The sequence below is a fragment of the Pseudophryne corroboree genome, chromosome 4 (genome assembly GCF_028390025.1).
Source record: "Pseudophryne corroboree isolate aPseCor3 chromosome 4, aPseCor3.hap2, whole genome shotgun sequence".
NCBI lineage: Eukaryota > Metazoa > Chordata > Amphibia > Anura > Myobatrachidae > Pseudophryne > Pseudophryne corroboree.
Genome location: NC_086447.1, coordinates 190787843 through 190814102, shown reverse-complemented (window position 1 = coordinate 190814102; position 26260 = coordinate 190787843). Strand labels below are relative to the sequence as shown.

General features: G+C 45.9%; 1 protein-coding gene across 1 annotated transcript in view; it reads right to left on the bottom strand.

Moving 5' to 3' along the window:
• Positions 1-25526, bottom strand: part of LOC134911248 (pinopsin-like) — a 239497-nt gene extending 213971 nt beyond the window's left edge. Inside the window, exon 1 of the mRNA XM_063919546.1 lies at positions 25301-25526. Within this exon, the coding sequence (XP_063775616.1) occupies positions 25301-25480 (180 nt within the window). The 5' untranslated portion in view covers positions 25481-25526. The remainder of the gene's footprint in view (positions 1-25300) is intronic.
• Positions 25527-26260: the final 734 nt, after the last annotated feature.

The window sequence follows — 26260 nt, the reverse complement described above, 5'->3', positions numbered from 1 at the left end:
CTTTAAAGGGTGACACCCGGGTGCGGGCCGCACCCCCCGCACCCCCCCTCTTGACATCACTGCCTCCCGAAGTGTCACATTGTTGAAAGAAAACCTGTGGGGGGAATGTAATAGGGTGTGAGAATCAGGAAGTGAGAGATTTTGTGAGAATTCTCCTGTTTTTTTTGAAGTGGCAATCATTTACATGGCAAAACCAGGTTGATTTTGACGTGAGGTACTTGATATCCCGGCTGTCGAGATCCCGGCGCTCTGCATACCGGCGCTGGGATCCTGACTGCCAGGATACCGACAACTATTCTCCCTCTTGTGCTATCCACAACACCCCTGGTGGGAGAATAAATAGCATGGCGCACGTAGCGTGCTACTGTGGCCGCAATGTGGAGAGCGCAGTGAGCCTACAAGGGGCTCTTTTGCAATTACCCCGTTGCCGGCATTTTGGCGGTCGGGATCCCGGCGGTATGCAGGCGCCGGGATCCCGAGTGCTGGTTTATCGTAGTACACCCAATTTTGCCATGTAAATGATTGCCTATTTAAAAAAAACAGAACTCTCACAAAATCTCTCACTTCCTGATTCTTGCACCATATTACATTCCTTCCCGTGTGTTATGTTAATTGTGCAAATACCAATTCACACAGATTAATTAACAAAGATCGTAGAATATCTTAGTTGACATATTTGTATGCAAGCGAAGGATCCACCATCACATATTATCTGCAGAGAAGCCCAGCATATGAGAATTAGTGCCTATTGTTGGCAGAGTGTTGTGGTGTTGGATAGGGATGTTAGTCCACACAACAGCACTTAACCAGATTGTTGGTTTATTCAGAGAACAGAAGATAACAGTCCGTTATACACATAGGAGGTTCTGCAGCAGCAGGATCTTACATCAAGGTGACAGGGTGAAACAGCGGTGAAACAGCGGCTATACATATGTAGGGTGCGGCTGCGGTCTGACAAGGTCTCACTACGTAGGAGACTATAAGCTGCATGTCCATGCAGTCAGACTCTCCCAGGAAGAACTCGGAAGAAGTGTGCAGTCCCGCCCAGACAGTATCATCAGGCACCTCCTCCCGCATGAGCTAACACTAGAAGGGAAAATACTAGAGCAGGGAAGCTGCCTCTAGTGCTGGGACGGGGACAGATCACTGAGTGCTCTATTCTCCAACACCTATTTCTCAAACACATTTAGTTGCTGGTTGTCATGGGCAACTGCAGATAATATTGTAGTCGGTAAAAACAGCATATCTTGTTAGAATTCAAACCAAAGTGGGGCTGCATTTAGTAACATAGTTTCTGAAGTTGAAAAAAGACAATTTGTCCATCGAGTTCAACCTACTGTATTTGTGGTCTCCTGTGCTGTTTTATTTTTAGGACTAGTTTTATCTGTTGTAAATGTCGGCCGTTGTGTTTATTCCTCTATTGTTAACTATAATGCGTGATCTACCCACCATAACCCTGTATATCCTTATCCATTAGGAATGTATCTAGCCCATTCTTAAAAGTATTGACCGAGTCTGCCATTACTACTCTCTCAGGCAGGCAATTCCAAACACGTATTGTCCTTACTGTGAAGAAACCTTTCCGCCTCTGTGTGCGAAGTCGCCTCTCCTCTAAAGTAAGCAGGTGTCCACATGTCCTCTGTGTCGATCTTAACAAAAACCGATCCTCCACAAGCTCTGTATATTGTCCCTTTATATATTTGTAAATGTTAATCATGTCCCCTCTTAATCTCCTCTTTTCCAGTGTGAACATGCCTAGCCTAGCAAGCCCTTCCTCGTATTCCAGTGTCTCCACCCCCTTAATCAGTTTGGTCGCCCGCCTCTGTACCTTTTCTAGTTCCAGGACATCCTTTTTGTATTATGGTGCACAGTATTCAATATGTGGCCTCACTAGTGATTTATATTATTGGAGTATAAACTCTCATCCCTTGCATCAATTCCCCGCTTTATGCATGCTAATACCTTGTTTGCCATTTTAGCTGCAATCCTACTTTGGGTACTGCTGCTAAGTTTGTTATCTACAGTATGTGAACACCTAAGTCTTTTTCCATTACAGAATTGCCTACTTTTTCCCCATTTAGTATGTAGGTGGTATTTTTCTCCTTGCTACCAAAGTGCATTACCTTACATTTGTCTGTATTGAAGCTCATTCTGCATTTTGCTGCCCATGCTTCCAGTTTAAATAAATTGTTCTGAAGAGACTCAGCATCCCCCACTGAATTTATAACCTTACACAGTTTGGTATCGTCTGCAAAAATTGACACCATGCTCTCTAGACCTTCTGCTAGTTCATTTCTGAAAATGTTGAACAATAGTGGTCCAAGTACAGACCCTTGTGGCACACCACTAAGTACTTCAGTCCAATTTGAAAAAATATGATTTTAATTACCTACCGGTAAATCTTTTTCTCGTAGTCCGTAGAGGATACTGGGGTCCACATTAGTACCATGGGTATAGACGGGTCCACTAGGAGCCTTGGGCACTTTAAGAAATAAATAGTGTTCACTGGCTCCGCCCTCTATGCCCCTCCTACCAGACTCAGTCTAGAAACTCTGCCCGAGGAGACGGACATACCTTGAGAGAAGGTTAGTTAAGAATAGTGGTGAGATTCCGAACCAGCACACACAACAAGAGGAAAGCCAAGCTAACCAAACTTGAAACAGGAACAGCAACGGCCAAACCAACATTACTTAACCAAGTAACAGTGCAGGAAGAACGAAGCACTGGGCAGGCACCCGGTATCCTCTATGGACTACGAGAAAAGGATTTACTGGTAGGTAATTAAAATCCTATTTTCTCTTACGTCCTAGAGGATACTGGGGTCCACATTAGTACCATGGGGATGTACCAAAGCTCCCAAACCGGGTGGGAGAATGCTGAGGTCCCTGCAGAACCGAATGACCAAACTGAAGGTCCTCAGATGCCAAAGTATTGAACTTGTAGAACTTAGCAAATGTGTTCGAACCAGACCAAGTAGCTGCTAGGCAGATCTGTAAGGCCGAGACACCCCAGGTAGCTGCCCAGGAAGAACCCACCTACCTAGTAGAGTGGGCATGTACTGCTCTAGGAACCGGCAAACTTGCTGTAGAGTAAGCATGCTGGTTAGTAAGCTTGATCCAGCGAGCAATAGACTGCTTTGAAGCAGGACACCCAATTTTATTGGGATCATAGAGTACAAACAGCGAGTCCAATTTTCTGTGATGAGCTGTCCGTTTGACATAAATTTTCAAAGCCCGCACAACATCCAGGGACTTTGAAGGGGAAGAGGTGTCAGTAAGCACCAGAACCACAATAGGCTGGTTGATGTGAAACGCAGACACCACCTTTGGAAGAAATTGCTGACGAGTTCTGAGTTCAGCTCTATCTTCATGAAAAATCAAATAGGGGCTCTTGTGAGACCACGCCCCCAATTCCGACACATGTCTTGCTGAAGTAAAGGCCAGCAATGTGATGGTCTTCCACGTAAGAAACTTTGCATCAACCTCCTGTAAAGGCTCAAACCATTCAGACTGTAGAAACTGCAACACCACATTGAGATCCCAAGGTGTCATGGGAGGCAAAAAAAGGTCGGCTGGATGTGCAGAACACCTTTCAAGAATGTCTGAACTTCATGGAGGGAAGTCAACTGTTTATGGAAGAAAATGGACAAGGCCGAAATCTGGACTTTTATGGAGCCCAGGCGTAGGCCCACATCCACACCAGACTGCAGAAAAAGCAGAAACCAACCCAGTTTGAAATTCCACCGCAGGAATATTCCTGTTTTCACACCAAGACACAGATTTTCTCCAAATCCGGTGGTAATCTTTAGAAGTTACCCCTTTCCTGGCTTGGATCAGGGTAGGAATTACCCTTTCCGGAATTCCTTTCTGGGCTAAAATTTGATGCTCAACCTCCATGCTGTAAAACGTAGCCGCGGTAAGTCTTGATAGACGAATGGCCCCTGTTGCATAAGATCCTCTCGGAGAGGTAGAGGCCACGGATCCTCCAGAAGCATGTCCAGTATATCCGCGTACCAAGCCCTTCTTGGCCAATCCAGAGAAAGGAGAATTGCCTGAACCTTTTCCCTTTTTATTCTTTTGAGAATCCTTGGGATCAGTGGCGGAAACACATACACCATCTGGTAGGCCCATGGAGCCACCAGAGCGTTCACCGCCACTGCCTGAGGGTCTCTCGGTCTGGAACAATACCGCCTGAATTTCTTGTTGAGACGAGAGGCCATCATGTTGATTTGTGGAGTTCCCCACTGACGTGTCACGCACCCGAACACCTCCAGGTGAAGGCCCCACGCTCCTGGGTGGAGGTCGTGTCTGCTGAGAAAATCTGCTTCCCAGTTGTGTACTCCCAGAATGAAGATCGCAGACAATGCCACAGCATGTCTTTTTGCCCAGAGGAGAATCCGTGTTACCTCTGACATTGCTGTTCTGCTCTTTGTTCCGCCCTGTTGGTTTATGTACGTTACTGCCATCACATTGTCCAACTGAACCTGGATCGCCTGATCTTGAAGAAGATGTGCTGCCTGTTGAAGTGCTTTGTATATATCTCTTAGTTCCAGAATGTTGATTGGAAGAATGGTTTCCTGACTAGACCATTTTCCTTGGAAGTGTTCCCCCTGGGTGATTGCTCCCCAACCTCTGAGGATTGCGTCTATGGTTAACAGAATCCAATTTTTAATCCCGAACCTCCAGCCCTCGGTTAGGTGAGAAATCTGGAGCCACCACAGCAGAGAAATCCTGGCTTTTGGCGACAGGCGAATTCTCTGGTGCATGTTGAGATGCAATCTGGACCATTTGTCCAACAGGTCCAGCTCGAAGGGTCTGGTGTGAAACCTTCTGTACTGCAGTGCCTCGTAAGCGACTACCATCTTTCCCAGAAGGTGAATGCAGATATGCACTGATATCCGGGTTGGCTTGAGAACATCCCGCACCATCGACTGGATCACCACTGCCTTCTCCAATGGAAGGAATACCTTCTGTACTTGCGTATCCAGTATCATCCCCAGGAACGGAAGCCTCCGTATTGGTTCCAGGTGAGATTTCGGTAGATTCAGAATCCACCCGGAGAAGCTGAGTTGAGAGGGCAATGCTGTCCAATAATCGCTCCCTGGATGGTGCCTTTATCAGCAGATCATCCAGGTATGGAATTATGTTCACTCCCCATTTGCGGAGGAGGAACATCATCCCCACCATTACCTTGGTGAACACCCTCGGAGCCGTGGAGCCTGGAACTGGTGGTGACAGTCCTGTAAGGCTCACCTGAGATAAGCCTGATGAGGCGGCCAGATCGGGATATGAAGGTATGCATTCTTGATATCCAGAGACACCAAGGATTCCCCTTCCTCCAGACTCAAGATCACTGCTCTCAGAGACTCCATCTTGAATTTGAACACCCGTAAATACGGGTTCAACGACTTGAGGTTTAAAATGGGTCTCACCTAACCATCCGGTTTCGGTACCACAACCAGGTTGGAATAATACCCTCTGTTCCGTAGCTGAGGTGGAACTGGAACAATGACCTGAGTCCGTATCAGTTTTTGAATTGCATCCTGTAAATTTATACTTGCCTCCTGAGAAGCTAGTAAGCCTGACTTGAAGAATCTGTGAGGTGGGAGGTCCTGAAACTCCAGTCTGTATCCCTGGATGATGAGCTCTTTGACCCAGGGATCCTGGCATGATGTCGCCCATACATAACTGAAATCTTTTAACTGGGCTCCCGCCTTCCCGTCTTCCAGGCAAAGAGGTCCACCGTCATGCTGAAGGCTTTGAGGAAGCAGAACCGGAGTTCTGTTCCTGTGAACCTGCAGTTGCTTGTTTTCTGGGTTACCTCTATTGCCTTTGAAGGCTGTAGAAAAACCCTTGGCTTTATTGCGGTGCATATGCATGCGCAGAGATGCCGATTTTTAGTCTGATCGCTGCGCTGTGAACAACGGCAGCTAGCGATCAACACGGAATGACCCCCAAGAATAGGCCTTCCTAGCTGGGGGGGCTGCGTAAGGAAGATATGTAGACTTACCTGCCATAGCCTTGGATATCCACGTAACCAGTTTGTCGCCAAACATTACCTTGCCTCTGAAAGGTAGGCTTTCCACCCCCTTTCCGGAATCCGCATCCGTTATCCACTGACGTAGCCATGGGCCCCTTGCGTGCAGACACTGCTATGGCCGTAGTGCGTGCATTGAGCAATCCATTTTCTTTTATGTCTTCCACCTGTATATAGTGTGGGAGTAAAAGTATCTCACCTCTTGGTAAGGAATCTAACCCCTCAATTAGGTTACCTGACCATTTTGCAATGGCCCTAGTCATCCAAGCACAACCTATAGTGGGTCTCTGGGCCACCACCACAGCTGTGTATACAGACTTGAGAGTGGTCTCAATCTTGCGGTCAGCCGCATCCTTTAAGGAGGCTGCCCCCAGGACCGATAAGACTATCTTACGGGACAATCTGGATACCGATGGATACCGATGCGTCAACAATCGGTGGGTTTAACTTTTCCCATTTTTTCCTATCATCCTAAGGAAAAGGGAAGGATGTCAGTAACCTTTTAGGGATCTGAAACTTCTTGTCAGGATTAACCCAAGTTTCTTCAAATAGGGAATTTAATTCCTTAGATGCAGGGAAAGTAGCAGAGGATTTATTTTTTACATTAAAATAAGAGTCCTCCTCATCCTCTGTCGCTTTGTCAGGAATGTGCAGGACATCTCTATTAGCTTCTATCAGGGCCTGTATTCCCTGTGACAAAGCTGCATCCCCCCCTCCCGAGTCCACCTCATCCTCCTCAACATCTGATACATCATCATTAGTATCAGTCTGCAGGATTTGGGCCAGTGTATGCTTTTGTGGACAAATGGTAGGGGTCTGAGATGCCAGAATGGCCACTGAATCTCTATTCATCAGGTCATCTACCGACAATCTTAAGTATTGCATCTCCTTCTCATTTTGGGATAATTTAAGGGAAATATTCGAGATCATACCTTTCAATGAATCTAACCACACAGGTTCAGATCCACTAGCCTGAGAATGTGTACTATCCTGAGTACGCTGCAGTGATCCCCCTGAGTGAGAAAAACACTCTGCCGTGCATGAGACACACTCCTGTGAAAATAAACCCACACACAAGACAATAGGTTAAAAGCACAGTTAACCCACACAGCGCCCCCTATGGAGACACAGAGTATGATGGAGCCAACCACACCACGCCCCTATAGCTAATTTCCAAGTTTAGCTGGGTCGCAAACTAAGCACCCTTAATAGGGGCGTAGTATACTATTATTTCCCACCCCCCTTGCTATGACCCCCTGGTACCGCTGAGGTGATCTGGAGTCTTTGAGGAGGAGCAGCGCTTTCCTGCCAGCCCGTCTGTGTATAGCTGCAGAGGGAAAATGGCGCTGGTGAGCTGCTGGATCCGCTCATGGTGAAACCCCACCCCCTTAATGGCGCGCGGTCTTCCCGGTTTTTTATACTGGCTGAGGTAATATTTCTGCTCTACAGTGGGTTAAAACCCCTGTAAGATGTACTGCCAGTGTGGGTATTAATAGTTATGGCTTCAGCTTGCCCCTCACAGCGGACCACGCAGCACCCTGCATGTTTCTGAAGCCTGGAGCCGCAGCCTGCTTGTCAGCGTTGCGCTCCTACCCTTGTGATGCCATTACAATCGGCGACCCGCTAACCAGGACGCCAACCACCTACTCACCACTCTTCTTACTTCTGGCTCTGTAAGGGGAGGCGGCGTGCTGCGGGTCTGTACGCTCGCCGCGGTGAGGCTTACGAATAGGACCCTCAGGAGCTCAGTGTCCTGTCAGCGGGGAATAGGACCATTAACCCTAAGGAGGTTGGGCTGTTCCCTTCCCTAAGTTCCACGAAGCAGGCAGTCTGGTGCCAACCAGACCTGCCTAAAAACAAAAAATAGAAAATAAGTGCAGAAAACTCTTCAGGAGCTTCGCAAACGTGACCGGCTCCTCCGGGCACATTTTCTAAACTGGGAAGAGCCAGTGCACACTATTGATTTCACAACATGCCCAAGGCTCCTAGTGGACCCGTCTATACCCATGGTACTAATGTGGACCATAGTATCCTCTAGGATGTAAGAGAAAGTTCCATTTACCACAACTCGCTGCTCCGTTACCAATTTCTAACCCAAGTGCATATTGTGCTCCCTAGCCCCAGTTCTTGCTATGGGCAACCCCAACAGAGAATGCAATACCAAGGCAATATAAATCGATATACCATGTATCAATTATCCCATTCATTTGCAGGTAAATGGATAAAAAAACAATATGATGCATCAAATTAGTGGAGCAATTTAGAAATGGTTGTAAGCATTTATAGTATACATGGCTAGAGTAGATCATTCAGCTTCTACTGTTCTGCTCCTGTGTGTGCAGTTTTGCAGTAAACACAGATAGTTAGAGGGTGTACTAGATATCTCATCTGAGACTGAAAAGGAAAGTAGTGGAATCTTCTTTTGGGGAAGCCCAAATGTCATTCCTGATGGGAAAAAATCCTAGCGCAGGAGTATAATGTTTAGAATCGCAATGAGAGTTCAACTGAGTATTTGAGGAATAAGCCTGAGAAGAACAACAGTACAGTTCTATGTGCTACAAATAGGTCTTGGCAATGGGGGTCATTCAGAGTTGATTGCTCGCTAGTTAGTGTTAGCAGCCATGCAAACGCTATGCCGACACCCACTGGGGAGTGTATTTTAGCTTAGCAGAAACATGAACGCATGTGCAGCCGAGCTCTGCAAAAACAGTTTGTGCAGTTTCAGAGTAGCTCTGAACCTACTCAGCGCTTGCGATCATTTCAGCCTATTCGTGTCCGGATTTGACGTCATACACCCGCCCAGGGAACACCCAGCCCCGCCTGCTTTTTTTTCAGACTCGCCTGCGTTTTTGCAAACCCTCCCTGAAAACGGTCAGTTGACACCCAGAAACGCCCCCTTCCTGTCAATCTTCTTGCGGCCATCAGTGTGACTGAAAACTTCGCTAGAACCTGTGCACAACCACAACGGGCTTTGTACCTGTACGACGTGTGTGCGCATTGCGGTGCATATGCATGCGCAGAGATGCCGATTTTTAGTCTGATCGCTGAACAACGGCAGCTAGCGATCAACTCGGAATGACCCCCAATATGCAGTGTGAATGTATCTGTAACAGGTTTCAGCAATCACCTCCTAAGCACAACTAGCCTCGGGCTCTTTGAGCCGGTCCTGGTTGACAAAATATGGGGAAAAAAATGACAGGGTTCCCCCATATTTCATCAACCAGCACCGGGCTCTATGCCTGGTCCTGGTTCCAAAAATACGGGGGACAAAAAGCGTAGGGGTCCCCCATATTTTTGAAATGAGCACCGGGCTCCACTAGCCAGGTACATAATGCCACAGCCGGGGGACACTTTTATACTGGTCCCTGCGGCCCTGGCATTACATACCCAACTAGTCACCCCTGGCCGGGGTACCCTGGAGGAGTGGGAACCCCTTAAATCAAGGGGTCCCCCCCTCCAGCCACCCAAGGGCCAGGGGTGAAGCTCAAGGCTGTCCCCCCCATCCAAGGGCGGCGGATGGGGGTCTGATAGCCATGTGTAAAAAAATAAGAATTTACTTACCGATAATTCTATTTCTCGTAGTCCGTAGTGGATGCTGGGGACTCCGTAAGGACCATGGGGAATAGCGGCTCCGCAGGAGACTGGGCACAAAAGTAAAGCTTTAGAACTACCTGGTGTGCACTGGCTCCTCCCCCTATGACCCTCCTCCAAGCCTCAGTTAGGATACTGTGCCCGGACGAGCGTACACAATAAGGAAGGATTTTGAATCCCGGGTAAGACTCATACCAGCCACACCAATCACACAATATAACTTGTGATCTAAACCCAGTTAACAGCATGATAACAGAGGAGCTTCTAGAAAAGATGGCTCACTACAGCAATAACCCAATTTTTTGGTAACAATAACTATGTACCAGTATTGCAGACAATCCGCACTTGGGATGGGCGCCCAGCATCCACTACGGACTACGAGAAATAGAATTATCGGTAAGTAAATTCTTATTTTCTCTAACGTCCTAAGTGGATGCTGGGGACTCCGTAAGGACCATGGGGATTATACCAAAGCTCCCAAACGGGCGGGAGAGTGCGGATGACTCTGCAGCACCAAATGAGAGAACTCCAGGTCCTCCTCAGCCAGGGTATCAAATTTGTAGAATTTTACAAACGTATTTGCTCCTGACCAAGTAGCTGCTCGGCAAAGTTGTAAAGCCGAGACCCCTCCGGCAGCCGCCCAAGATGAGCCCACCTTCCTTGTGGAATGGGCTTTTACAGATTTTGGCTGTGGCAGGCCTGCCACAGAATGTGCAAGATGAATTGTACTACAAATCCAACGAGCAATAGTCTGCTTAGAAGCAGGAGCACCCAGCTTGTTGGGTGCATACAGAATAAACAACGAGTCAGATTTTCTGACTCCAGCCGTCCTGGAAACATATATTTCCAGGGCTCTGACAACGTCTAGCAACTTTGAGTCCTCCAAGTCCCTAGTAGCCGCAGGCACCACAATAGGTTGATTCAGGTGAAACGCTGAAAACCACCTTAGGGAGAAACTGAGGACAAGTCCTCAATTCCGCCCTGTCCGAATGGAAAATCAGATGAGGGCTTTTACAGGATAAAGCCGCCAATTCTGACACGCACCTGGCCCAGGCCAGGGCCAACAGCATGACCACTTTCCATGTGAGATATTTTAACTCCACATATTTAAGTGGTTCAAACCAATGTGACTTTTGGAACCCAAAAACTACATTTAGATCCCAAGGTGCCACTGGAGGCACAAAAGGAGGCTGTATATACAGTACCCCTTTCACAAACGTCTGAACTTCAGGGACTGAAGCTAGTTCTTTTTGGAAGAAAATTGACAGGGCCGAAATTTGAACCTTAATGGACCCCCATTTCAGGCCCATAGACACTCCTGTTTGCAGGAAATGTAGGAATCGACCTAGTTGAAAATTCCTCCGTCGGGGCCTTACTGGCCTCGCACCACGCAACATATTTTCGCCAAATGCGGTGATAATGTTTGCGGTTATATCTTTCCTGGCTTTGATCAGGATAGGAATGACTTCATTCGGAATGCCTTTCTCCTTCAGGATCCGGCGTTCAACCGCCATGCCGTCAAACGCAGCCGCGGTAAGTCTTGGAACAGACAGGGTCCTTGCTGGAGCAGGTCCCTTCTTAGAGGTAGAGGCCACGGATCCTCCGTGAGCATCTCTTGAAGTTCCGGTTACCAAGTCCTTCTTGGCCAATCCGGAGCCACGAATATAGTGCTTACTCCTCTCCATCTTATAATTCTCAGTACCTTGGGTATGAGAGGCAGAGGAGAAAACACATACACTGACTGGTACACCCACTGTGTTACCAGAGCGTCTACAGCTATTGCCTGAGGGTCCCTTGACCTGGCGCAATACTTGTCGAGTTTTATAAACATGTGGAAGACTTCTGGGTGAAGTCCCCACTCTCCCGGGTGGAGGTCGTGTCTGCTGAGGAAGTCTGCTTCCCAGTTGTCCACTCCCGGAATGAATACTGCTGACAGTGCTATCACATGATTTTCCGCCCAGCGAAGAATCCTTGCAGCTTCTGCCATTGCCCTCCTGCTTCTTGTGTCACCCTGTCTGTTTACGTGGGTGACTGCCGTGATGTTGTCCGAATGGATCAACTCCGGGTGACCTTGAAGCAGAGGTCTTGCTGAGCTTAGAGCATTGTAAATGGCCCTTAGCTTCAGGATATTTATGTGAAGTGATGTCTCCAGGCTTGACCATAAGCTCTGGAAATTCCTTCCCTGTGTGACTGCTCCCCAGCCTCGCAGGCTGGCATCCGTGGTCACCAGGACCCAGTCCTGAATGTGCGGCCCTCTAGAAGATGAGTACTCTGCAACCACCACAGGAGAGACACCCTTGTGCTTGGTGACAGGGTTATCCGCTGATGCATCTTAAGATGCGACCCGGACCATTTGTCCAGCAGGTCCCACTGGAAAGTTCTTGCGTGGAATCTGCCGAATGGGATTGCTTCGTAGGAAGCCACCATTTTTCCCAGAACCATTTCATTGATGTACTGAGACTTGGCTCGGTTATAGGAGGTTCCCGACTAGCTCGGATAACTCCCTGACTTTCTCCTCCGGGAGAAACACCTTTTTCTGGACTGTGTCCAGGATCATCCCTAAGAACAGAAGACGAGTCGTCGGAATCAGCTGCGATTTTGGAATATTGAGAATCCAATCGTGCTGCCGCAACACTACCTGAGATAGTGCTACACCGACCTCCAACTGTTCCCTGGATCTTACCCTTATCAGGGAATCGTCCAAGTAAGGGATAACTAAAATTCCCTTCCTTCGAAGGAGTATCATCATTTCGGCCATTACCTTGGTAAAGACCCGGGGTGCCGTGGACCATCCATACGGCAGCGTCTGAAACTGATAGTGACAGTTCTGTACCATAAACCTGAGGTACCCTTGGTGAGAAGGGTAAATTGGGACATGAAGGTAAGCATCCTTGATGTCCCGAGACATCATGTAGTCCCCTTCTTCCAGGTTCGCAATCACTGCTCTGAGTGACTCAATCTTGAATTTGAACCTCCATATGTAAGTGTTCAAGAGTTTAGATTTAGAATCGGTCTCACCGAACCGTCCGGCTTCGGTACCACAACAGTGTGGAATAATACCCCGTTCCCTGTTGCAGGAGGGGTACCTTGATTATCACCTGCTGGGAATACAGCTTGTGAATGGCTTCCAAAACTGCCTCCCTGTCAGAAGGAGACATCGTTAAAGCCGACTTTAGGAAACGGCGAGGGGGAGACGTCTCGAATTCCAATTTGTACCCCTGAGATATCACCTGAAGGATCCAGGGGTCTACTTGCGAGTGAGCCCACTGCGCGCTGAAATTCATTGAGACGGGCCCCCACCGTGCCTGATTCTGCTTGTAAAGCCCCAGCGTCACACTGAGGGCTTGGCAGAGGCGGGAGAGGGTTTCTGTTCCTGGGAACTGGCTGATTTCTGCAGCCTTTTTCCTCTCCCTCTGTCACGGGGCAGAAATGAGGAACCTTTTGCCCGCTTGCCCACGAAAAGACTGCGCCTGATAATACGGCGTCTTCTTATGTTGAGAGGCGACCTGGGGTACAAACGTGGATTTCCCAGCTGTTGCCGTGGCCACCAGGTCTGAAAGACCGACCCCAAATAACTCCTCCCCTTAATAAGGCAATACTTCCAAATGCCGTTTGGAATCCGCATCACCTGACCACTGTCGTGTCCATAACCCTCTACTGGCAGAAATGGACAACGCACTTAGACTTGATGCCAGTCGGCAAATATTCCGCTGTGCATCACGCCTATATAGAAATGCATCTTTTAAATGCTCTATAGGCAATAATATACTGTCCCTATCTAGGGTATCAATATTTTTAGTCAGGGAATCCGACCACGCCAACCCAGCACTGCACATCCAGGCTGAGGCGATTGCTGGTCGCAGTATAACACCAGTATGTGTGTAAATACATTTTAGGATACCCTCCTGCTTTCTATCAGCAGGATCCTTAAGGGCGGCCATCTCAGGAGAGGGTAGAGCCCTTGTTCTTACAAGCGTGTGAGCGCTTTATCCACCCTAGGGGGTGTTTCCCAACGCACCCTAACCTCTGGCGGGAAAGGATATAATGCTAATAACATTTTAGAAATTATCAGTTGTTATCGGGGGAAACCCACGCATCATCACACACCTCATTTAATTTCTCAGATTCAGGAAAACTACAGGTAGTTTTTTCCTCACCGAACATAATACCCCTTTTTGGTGGTACTCGTATTATCAGAAATGTGTAAAACATTTTTCATTGCCTCAATCATGTAACGTGTGGCCCTACTGGAAGTCACATTTGTCTCTTCACCGTCGACACTGGAGTCAGTATCCGTGTCGGCGTCTATATCTGCCATCTGAGGTAACGGGCGCTTTAGAGCCCCTGACGGCCTATGAGACGTCTGGACAGGCACAAGCTGAGTAGCCGGCTGTCTCATGTCAACCACTGTCTTTTATACAGAGCTGACACTGTTACGTAATGCCTTCCAACAGTTCATCCACTCAGGTGTCGACCCCCTAGGGGGTGACATCACTATTACAGGCAATCTGCTCCGTCTCCACATCATTTTTCTCCTCATACATGTCAACACAAACGTACCGACACACAGCACACACACAGGGAATGCTCTGATAGAGGACAGGACCCCACTAGCCCTTTGGGGAGACAGAGGGAGAGTTTGCCAGCACACACCAGAGCGCTATATATATACAGGGATAACCTTATATAAGTGTTTTTCCCCTTATAGCTGCTGTATTTTTAATACTGCGCGTAATTAGTGCCCCCCCCTCTCTTTTTTAACCCTTTCTGTAGTGTAGTGACTGCAGGGGAGAGCCAGGGAGCTTCCCTCCAACGGAGCTGTGAGGGAAAATGGCGCCAGTGTGCTGAGGAGATAGGCTCCGCCCCCTTCTCGGCGGCCTTATCTCTCGTTTTTCTGTGTATTCTGGCAGGGGTTAAATTCATCCATATAGCCCAGGAGCTATATGTGATGCATTTTTTTTGCCATCCAAGGTGTTTTTATTGCGTCTCAGGGCGCCCCCCCCCAGCGCCCTGCACCCTCAGTGACCGGAGTGTGAAGTGTGCTGAGAGCAATGGCGCACAGCTGCAGTGCTGTGCGCTACCTTGTTGAAGACAGGACGTCTTCTGCCGCCGATTTTCCGGACCTCTTCTGTCTTCTGGCTCTGTAAGGGGGCCAGCGGCGCGGCTCTGGGACCTATCCATGGCTGGGCCTGTGATCGGTCCCTCTGGAGCTAATGTCCAGTAGCCTAAGAAGCCCAATCCACTCTGCACGCAGGTGAGTTCGCTTCTTCTCCCCTTAGTCCCTCGATGCAGTGAGCCTGTTGCCAGCAGGTCTCACTGAACATAAAAAACCTAAAACTAAACTTTTCACTAAGCAGCTCAGGAGAGCCACCTAGTGTGCACCCTTCTCGTTCGGGCACAAAAATCTAACTGAGGCTTGGAGGAGGGTCATAGGGGGAGGAGCCAGTGCACACCAGGTAGTTCTAAAGCTTTACTTTTGTGCCCAGTCTCCTGCGGAGCCGCTATTCCCCATGGTCCTTACGGAGTCCCCAGCATCAACTTAGGACGTTAGAGAAATGTGAATATTGTTTTTAGTAGCAGTGCTACAAGTCCCAGCAAGCCTCCCCCGCAAGCTGGTACTTGGAGAACCACAAGTACCAGCATGCGGTGGAAAACCTGGCCCACTGGTACCTGTAGTACTACTACTAAAAAAATACCCCCCAAAAAACAGGACACACACACCGTGAAAGTATAAGTTTATTACATACATGCACACCTCCATACATACATACTTACCTATGTTCCCACGAGGCTCGGTCCTCTTCTCCATGTAGAATCCTTGGGGGACCTGTGAAAAAAATTATACTCACATAATCCAGTGTAGATTGTGTCCAATGTATAATCCACGTATTTGGCAAAACAAAAAAACGGAAACCCGACCACGCACTGAAAGGGGTCCCATGTTTACACATGGGACCCCTTTCCCCGACTGACAGGACCCCCCCTGACTCCTGTCAAGGAGGGTCCCTTCAGCCAATCAGGGAGCGCCACGTCGTGGCATTCTCCTGATTGGCTGTGTGCTCCTGTAGTGTCTGTGAGGCAGCACACGGCAGAGATACAATGTAGCGCCTATGCGCTCCATTGTAGCCAATGGTGGGAACTTTGCGGTCAGCTGTGAGGTTACTTTCAGTCAACCGCTGACCGCAAAGTTCCCACCATTGGCTACAATGGAGCGCATAGGCGCTACATTGTATCTCTGCCGTGTGCTGCCTCACAGACACTACAAGAGCACACAGCCAATCAGGAGAGTGCCACGACGTGGCGCTCCCTGATTGGCTGAAGGGACCCTCTTTGACAGGAGTCAGGGGGTTTCCTGGCAGTCGGGGAAAGGGGTCCCATGTGTAAACATGGGACCCCTTTCAGTGCGTGGTCGGGTTTCTGTTTTTTTGTTTTGCCAAGTGGATTATACATTGGACACAATCTACACTGGATTATGTGAGTATAATTTTTTTCACAGGTCCCCCAAGGATTCTACATGGAGAAGAGGGCCGAGCTTCGTGGGAACATAGGTAAGTATGTATGTATGGATGTGTATATGTATATAATAAACTTATACTTTCACGGTGTGTGTGTCCTGTTTTTTTGGGGGTATTTTTTTTAGTAGTAGTACTACTACTACAGGTACCAGCGGGCCAGGTTTTCCACCGCATGCTGGTACTTGTGGTTCTCCAAGTACCAGCTTGCGGGGGAGGCTTGCTGGGACTTGTAGTACTGCTACTAAAAACAATATTCACATTTTTTACACATGGCTATCAGCCCCCCATCCGCCGCCCTTGGATGGGGGGGACAGCCTCGGGCTTCACCCCTGGCCCTTGGGTGGCTGGAGGGGGGGACCCCTTGATTTAAGGGGTTCCCACTCCTCCAGGGTACCCCGGCCAGGGGTGACTAGTTGGGTATGTAATGCCAGGGCCGCAGGGACCAGTATAAAAGTGTCCCCCGGCTGTGGCATTATGTACCTGGCTAGTGGAGCCCGGTGCTGGTTTAAAAAATACGGGGGACCCCTTCGCTTTTTGCCCCCCGTATTTTTGGAACCAGGACCAGGACCAGGCGCAGAGCCCGGTGCTGGTTGATTAAATATGGAGGAACCCCTGTCATTTTTCCCCCCATATTTTTTCAACCAGGACTGGCTCAAAGAGCCCGAGGCTGGTTATGCTTAGGAGGGGGGACCCCATGCAATTTTTTTTCTGTTTTTACACTAAACAGACCCTTTTCCATAGATAACCATGCACGGATCTCACTGATCCGTGCATGGTTATCCAAACTCGACTGAAAAAAGCAGGTCTATTTTTTTGCTGCTTTTTTTAACGAATCGAAAAAAAACAGACCCGCACTTGAGCACTCAGAGACTAACACCCAAATACGAATGAATAGTGAATGCCCATATTGTATGAAATAACAGCCGCGTTTGACCAATGGTCTATTCATTCGTATTTCTGAACTTTGCCAATCAAACCATTACAAATAGACCAGACACTGCCGAGTTTTCTGCTTAGTGAATTCCCGGATTGGGACTTAGAAAAAAAAACACAAATCGGCAAAACTCGGATTTTTAGTAAATACTGGCCCCTGTGTTTTGAATTTGGTTCTAATTTGTTGTCAGGATTTGGTTTTGCCAAAAACGCCCTCACTGTTTATGGATCTGCATTTTTTGCAAAAATTGCTAAAAAAATAAGCTAAAATCACATAGTGGGAGCCTTTTTTTGTTCCTACAGAATTATTAACCACATAAACATTATTTTCCAGTCATTTCCAGTCAATTTTGACCACTTCACAGCTCACAATATTGTTTTCATCCAGTTTAGGCCAAAAGGTTGCACCGAGCTAGCTGTTTGACTAAGCTAAGCGACAGCACAGCAGTGGCAGATAGTATGGCAGTTTAATAAACTATACAACCACATAAAAAGTAGTGATGTGCACAGGAAATTTTTCAGGTTTTGTGTTTTGGTTTTGGATTCTGTTCCGCGCCCGTGTTTTGGATTCGGACGCGTTTTGGCAAAACCTCCCTGAAATTTTTTTGTCGAATTCGGGTGTGTTTTAGATTCGGGTGTTTGTTTTTTTTACAAAAAACCCTCAAAAACAGCTTAAATCATAGAATTTGGGGGTCATTTTGATCCCATAGTATTATTAACCTTAATAACTATAATTTCCACTCATTTCCAGTCTATTCTGAACACCTCACACCTCACAATATTATTTTTAGTCCTAAAATTTGCACCGAGGTCGCTGGAAGGCTAAGCTAAGCGACCCAAGTGGCCGACACAAACACCTGGCCCATCTAGGAGTGGCACTGCAGTGTCAGACAGGATGGCAGATTTAAAAAATAGTCCCCAAACAGCACACGATGCAAAGAAAAAAAGAGGTGCACCAAGGTCGCTGGATGGCTAAGCTAAGCGACCCAAGTGGCCGACACAAACACCTTGCCCATCTAGGAGTGGCACTGCAGTGTCAGACAGGATGGCAGATTTAAAAAATAGTCCCCAAACAGCACACGATGCAAAGAAAAAAGAGGTGCAATGTGGTAGCTGTGTGACTAAGCTAAGCGACCCAAGTGGCCGACACAAACACCTGGCCCATCTAGTAGTGGCACTGCAGTGTCAGACAGGATGGCATATTTAAAAAATAGTCCCCAAACAGCACATGATGCAAAGAAAAAAGAGGTGCACCAAGGTCGCTGGATGGCTAAGCTAAGCGACCCAAGTGGCCGACACAAACACCTGGCCCATCTAGGAGTGGCACTGCAGTGTCAGACAGGATGGCAGATTTTTAAAAAATAGTCCGCAAACAGCACATGATGCAAAGAAAAAAAGAGGTGCATCAAGGTCACTGGATGGCTAAGCTAAGCGACCCAAGTGGCCGACACAAACACCTGGCCCATCTAGGAGTGGCACTGCAGTGTCAGACAGGATGGCAGATTTAAAAAATAGTCCCCAAACAGCACATGATGCAAAGAAAAAAAGAGGTGCAATGAGGTAACTGTGTGACTAAGCTAAGCGACCCAAGTGGCCGACACAAACACCTGGCCCATCTAGGAGTGGCACTGCAGTGTCAGACAGGATGGCAGATTTTAAAAAAATAGTCCCCAAACAGCACATGATGCAAAGAAAAAAAGAGGTGCACCAAGGTCGCTGGATGGCTAAGCTAAGCGACCCAAGTGGTCGACACAAACACCTGGCCCATCTAGGAGTGGCACTGCAGTGTCAGACAGGATGGCAGATTTAAAAAATAGTACCCAAACAGCACATGATGCAAAGAAAAAAAGAGGTGCACCAAGGTCGCTGGATGGCTAAGCTAAGCGACCCAAGTAGCCGACACAAACACCTGGCCCATCTATGAGTGGCAATGCAGTTTTCTAGCGAGAGGATGAGTGCTTTCATCCTCGTGTGAATCTGAACCACTAGCAATGAACATAGGCCAGGGCCTCAGCCGTTCCTTGCCACTCCGTGTCGTAAATGGCATATTGGCAAGTTTACGCTTCTCATCAGACGCTTTTAATTTTGATTTTTGGGTCATTTTACTGAACTTTTGCAGTATACTTGATGACACAGAGGTAGAGCAGTGGACTCCTGTACCGTACTGCTATATATATATACTGGTGGTCAGCAAAATTCTGCACTGTCCTCCTACTATATACTGCGCACAACTAAAATGCAGCACAGGTATGGATGGATAGTATACTTGACGACACAGAGGTAGAGCAGTGGACTACTATACCGTACTGCTATATATATACTGGTGGTCAGCAAAATTCTGCACTGTCCTCCTACTATATACTGCGCACAACTAAAATGCAGCACAGGTATGGATGCATAGTATGCTTGACGACACAGAGGTAGAGCAGTGGACTACTGTACCGTACTGCTATATATATATACTGGTGGTCAGCAAAATTCTGCACTGTCCTCCTACTATATACTGCGCACAACTAAAATGCAGCACAGGTATGGATGCATAGTATACTTGATGACACAGAAGTAAAGCAGTGGACTACTGTACCGTACTGCTATATATATATATATATATATATATATACTGGTGGTCACAGCAAAATTCTGTAATGTCCTCCTACTATATACTACAATGCAGCACAGATATGGAGCGTTTTTCAGGCAGAGAACATAGATATTTTAAGCACACTGAGTACAGATATTTGCAAGCACACTGAGCACAGATATTTTCAGCACAGTGAAAATGGCGGCGACGCATGGCTCCTTATATAGAATATGAATCTCGCAAGAATACGACAGCGGGATGATGACGTTCAGGCGCGCTCAGGTTAACCGAGCAAGGTGGGAAGATCTGAGGCTGCCTCGGAACCGTGTAAAATGGGTGAAGTTCGGGGGGGTTTGGATTCCGAGGAACCGAACCCACTCATCACTAATATAAAGTAACCAAGAGTGTTTTCATTCATCAATAAATAGATCAGAAGGAAGGAGCGATTTGTAAATTGATGTAATTCTTTGAGTCCGAAAATTAAAATCAAAAGGCATTGTGGACTGTACCGAAATTCTTTTAGGCCTCACACATGTTAATTTTAATCAATCAATCAATCATTCAATCAATCAATTATCCTGGTGTTCTGTTATGGCATTTTCTCTCCTCAGTTGCTGCAAAAGTCTTTTTTTTTTTTAAATTAGCACAATTTAACCAACCAAGCACTTTAGTGACAGGGACTGCCACTTTTGTGGCTGAAGTGCTTTATTTGTTTGGGTGGGTGTTAATTACAACAGTGCAGTGCAGATTTGGATGACCAGTCAGTGGCTGTTTCCTCTAGCAACCAGAGGAACAATCCCCCCGGCAAGGAGGGGAAAACTGTTAGCGAGGTACCTAGTCAGATTGTGGTGGTAGGTGACTCAATTATTAGAAAAACAGATAGGGCAATCTGTTACCAGGACCGCGACCGTCGTAAAGTATGTTGTCTTCCGGGTGCTCGGGTACGACACATCGAGGACCGGGTAGCAGATTATTGGGAGGGGCTGGGAAAGACAAAGTCAGTGGTAGATGGGATGTCTTTAGAAAAGATTATAGGGAATTAGGTTGTAATCTTAAGCAAATCATAGGTATCACGGAAACATGGTGGGATGAGTCCCATGATTGGGCAGTAAATTTGGAATGCTACACACTTTTTAGAAAAGAAAGGGAAAACAAAAGGGGAGGAGGAGTCTGTGTTTATGTTAACTCCATCCTTAAACCATATCAAAGGGAAATTGATTGCGAGGGTAGTAAAGATCACATTGAGTCATTAAGGGTGGAAATAAAACTTGGGGGTAAACATACAAAGAAACTACAAAGAAACTACTAATAGGGGCATGCTATAAACCGCCAGATATAAGTGTGGATGTGGAAACGCAACTCCCCCAGCAAATTGTAAAGGCAGCAGCAAATGGTGATATGTTGGTTATGGGGGAATTAAGTATCCTAACATAAATTGGTCATTGGAGTCATGTGGTACAGCCAGGGGTAATAGGTTTTTAAACATACTGAAAGATAATTATCTGTCCCAAATGATAAAGGAACCTACTAGGAATAACAACACACTGGACCTGGTGATAACAAATAATGTGGAGGCAATATCTAACATTAAAGTAAGGGAGCCGTTGACAAATAGTGATCATAATATGGTCACATTCGAACTATGTTACCATAAACAGCGTTATATGGGGTTCTTAATTTTAGGAAAGCAAATTTTATTATGCTCAGGTAATCTATAAAGGGTGTAGATTGGGATCAAATCTTTAATGGTAAGAACACTGCAGAAATGTGGGATTCCTTTAAAATATTGCTGCACAAGCTCATGCACGAGTACATTCCCTTGGCCAGCAAAACCAAGAGGAGCAAGTTTAAACCGATGTGGCTAAATAACAAGGTCAAGTTATTAATTGACAGTAAAAGGCAAGCATTTAAAGCTTTTAAATCTGGTGGGAGTAAGGAGAGCTTCCGCCGCTACAAAGAATGAAATAAATTGTGCAAAAATGAAATTAGAGCAGCTAAAATAGAAAATGAAAAACTAATTGCGAAGGAAAGTAAGACTAACCCCAATTTTTTTTTCAAGTACAGGTTGAGTATCCCATATCCATATATTCCGAAATACGGAATATTCCGAAATACGGACTTTTTTGAGTGAGAGTGAGATAGTGAAATCTTTGTTTTTTGATGGCTCAGTTTACACAAACTTTGTTTAATACACAAAGTTATTAATAATATTGTATTAAATGACCTTCAGGCTGTGTATACAAGGTGTATATGAAACATAAATGAATTGTGTGTATGTATACACACTTTGTTTAATGCACAAAGTTATAAAAAATATTGGCAAAAATTACCTTCAGGCTGTGTGTATAAGGTGTATATGAAACATAAATGCATTCTGTGCTTAGATTTAGGTCCCATCACCATGATATCTCATTATGGTATCTAATTATTCCAAAATACAGAAAAATCCGTTATCCAAAATACCTCTGGTCCCAAGCATTTTGGATAAGGGATACTCAACCTGTATATCAATGGTAAAAGGATAAAAAAGACACCATAGGACCACTTAAAAATGACCTAGGAGTCTTGTTAACTAGTGACAATGAAAAAGCAGAGATATTGAACACAACTTTCTTGTCAGTTTCAGTAGAGAAGTAAATATGGAGGAAATTGAACAAGTTAGCGCAAAGTATAATTACCAAGATTATTTAATGTGTTTAAGTGAAGCAGAAATCATAAAGCGATTACAAAATATTAAGATTAATAAATCTCCCGGACCGGATGGATTGCACCCAAGGGTTCTTATGGAGCTAAGTTCAGAGTTAGCTAGGCCATTATATTTAATCTTTAATGCTTCAATTGCAACTGGCATAGTTCCCAGGGACTGGTGCATTGCAGCTGTTGTACACTATTTAAAAATGGAATGATGTCTAATCCTGGAAATTATAGACCGGTAAGCCTGACTTCTGTAGTAGGTAAAATATTGGAAGGTATATTAAGGGATAGCATTCAGGAGTATCTGAGATGCTCAAACATAATGTGTAAGAACCAGCATGGCTTTGTAAAAAATAGGTAATGTCAAACTAACTTAATTAGTTTCTACGAGGAAGTAAGTGCAAACTTAGACATGGGTAATGCGGTGGATGTGGTCTTTCTACATTTTGTGAAAGCCTTCATCACAGTTCCTCACATGAGGTTGTATCTTACATTAAGGGAACTTGGGCATGGTGATAATATTTGTACTTGGATCAAAAATTGGTTGGCTAATAGGGGACAGCGAGTGGTAGTCAATGGAACATTTTCAGGTTGGACTGAGGTATTAAATGGTGTACCACAAGGATCTGTGTTGGGACCTTTACTGTTTAACATATTTATAAATGACATAGTAAATGGTATCGAGAGTAACGTATCATTTTTTGCAGATGATACTAAGCTCTGTAGGATAATTAGATCAGATCAGGATATTGTCTCTCTTCAAAGTGACTTAACTAAACTGGGTGTTTGGGCAGCCAAGTGGAGTATGAGGTTTAATATAAAGAAGTGCAAAGTAATGCATTTCGGGATAAGAAACGAACAGGATCCTGCCATTGTATAAATCATTGGTACAGTCCCATCTGGAATACTGTGTACAATTCTGGGCTCCTCATTATAAAAAAGACATAGTAGAACTAGGAAAGGTGCAGAGAAGAGCTACTAAATTAATTAAAGGTTTAGAGTCCTTGGAATATGAGGAAAGGTTAGTTAAGTTGTGAATGTTTACACTAGAGAAAAGGCATCTGAGAGGGAATATGATCAATATCTTCAAGTACATGAAGGGACCTTATAGGGATCTTTCGGGAAATTTACTTATCAAGAGATCTGTGCACAGGACACAAGGTCATCCTTTAAAGTTGGCAGAGAGGGAGTTCAACACCAAACGAAGGAAGATTTTTTTTACCGTATGTGCGGTAAGATTATGGAACACACTGCCGGAGAAAGTGGTAATGTCTGAATCTATCGAGATGTTCCAAAAAGGTTTAGATACATTTTTAGCCGAAAATAGCATCCAAGCATATCATCTGTAAATAAAGATAACTCGGTGGAATAGCACTATAAGTTGAACTCGATGGACAATAGTCTTTTTTCAACCTTAACAACTATGTTACTATGTATATGCAGCACTGTTTGTAGATCATCTGGCTCCCAGTGTGAGATTTAAAAATGCGTCCCCCCATACATATAAAAAATACAAATTTGCGCTCCCAATGAGGGGGCCTGGCCTCACTAAAATGGGCATGGTCTTACTAAAATGGGTGTGGTCTTGCAGGGAAAGACCTTACACCCCCGTTTTTGACCCTGCACCAACAGACCTCGGCCACCACAGGGAAAAAATAAATTCCACCATATTGAAACCCCCAACAGTAATGCCCCTTGCACCATACTATGCCACACACCGCAGTGTCCATGAAACATTATGCCCTACAGTAAAGCTTCTAATTACTTTTAAATTACCTGCTCATTGCCAAGGGTTTCACTTGCTGGGTGACATGTTCATTGCCAGAGTTTTCATGCGCTGGGTGTCATGCTCATTACCAGAGGATTCATGGGATGGGTGACTTGCTCATTGTCAGGGGTTTCATGGTCTGGGATCTATGCTCGTTGCCAGGGGTTTCATGCTTTGGGACGGGTGTCCTACTTGTTGCCAGGGGTAATACTCGTTGCCAGAGATGTGTATTGCTAGTTGCCAGGGGGAATGCGCTTTGTCAGGGGTATGTACAGCCAGCCTGCCAGCCCCAGCCAGCTAGCCAGCTAGCCCCAGCATGCTCCCGCCAGCTTCCCTGCGGCTGTGTCTTCCTCCCTCTTGCGCTGCCCCCTCTCACTGTCCTCCCTGTCAATAGTACCTCACTCTGGGGGTGGAGTTTCGTAAAATAACGTGTTGCATTGTGACGTTATGATGCAAATGTGTCATTCCGCGAATCTCTTAACATGGAGGACAGGGAGCATTCGGGCCAGGGGAATGTGCCCTGTGCAATTGTATGGCTCGCCCGCTGGTACAAATGGCACTGCCTATATGGAGCTCTAGGTTGCAGCTGCACTGCGGGCAGTGACAAAAAAATACAACACCAGTTTGCTATTGTACCAAGGGTCAATGCTCAGCACCAGTGTGACACTTAGGGTTACACATCCCCAGTGTGACACACTTAGATAATAGATGTAACTTCCATGTCCATGTATATTACTGCCACAACAAGCAGCTTTAGGCAGACTATTAGGACTCAGGAATGACCATTCTGATAGTACCCAATTTGAAATGTTCATATATTGCCCACATTATTATTTGTAATAGAACTCACACCTTTTCTACTACAGAGCATTGTATCCACACCCGGAATGTTACTGAATACTTTGTCATTGGTTGGTTTAGGGGAAAAGTCATTGGAGAGGATTCAATTGTATGCAATGTACTGCGGTAGTTACATGTCCATATAGTAATCTTTATGTATTAGTCTATACATATGTAAATGCATAATAGTGTGACTACAGTATACTGTACACATAAAGGTTTAGGCAACACTGGGTGAATGTGTTACTTTATCATATATTCACTTACTGTATGCTGTACTGTATGTCCTAGTTTGTTTCATTACTGTATATGGCAAGGGAAGGTTAAATTGTACGTACATACCTGCTTGTTCAGGAAGATGTAGATAATGGGGTTGTACACGGTGCTGCTCTTTGCAAGTACAGAAGGTATGATGCTAGCGGCAGGGGTGATGAAACCAGGCGGCCCAAATGTAGCAATCAGTGCCATTATCCCATACGGCAACCAGCAGAGAAGAAAGCAGATAACCATCACAATGACCATGATAAGGACCTTCTGCTCCCGTGAACGGGCTGTTACTGTAGTGACACCACTGATCTGTAGGACACAAAGCAACAGTCTAAGTTCCTCATACTTAACAGTATTTAATGGTTGTCCATTCATGGCACATCCCTGCTTGATAAACAGTCCTACTACAGTAGCAACAATATATAATCCTGATTTTTTTTTTATGTTGTTACTTTTCACAGCATTGTCAGTGCTTACAACACAAAGAACATAGGGACAAAACCCCCAGAAAAATTCCCATGAGTTCATGGTTCCAGGAGTCCAGAAATCACTCTAGCAAGAATGTTGCAGCTTTGCCAACTCTGCCCCCTTGTACAAGGGCGAACTTCATTCATTTATCACCACTGGTGCTCAATATGTCAGAACAGGGGTGTAGCCAGAACTTTGGGAGCCTCATACTGTAGCGACATTTTGCAGGGGCCTCTGTCCCAATGCTTCGAGAGACACACCTCTCCGCAAGTTGTTAATTTTTTGCCCCATAATAAGGTCCTAGTTTATTTTATGAACCCTAGTAGTGCCCTACTTCATGTAATGTCACATTGTAGGGTTGCCAGTACACATTATACAATACAGTACCCCCAGCTCACATTATGACATACAATACCTCCATTTCATATTATGTAACATTATAATGCCCTTCAGTTAATTTTACACCACATTACAATGAGTAGGTCCAGGGGCGTAACTAGATATATTGTAGACCACAAGGAAAGTTTGTAAGCAGTAACGTCACAATGGGTGTGCGAGGGTTATGGC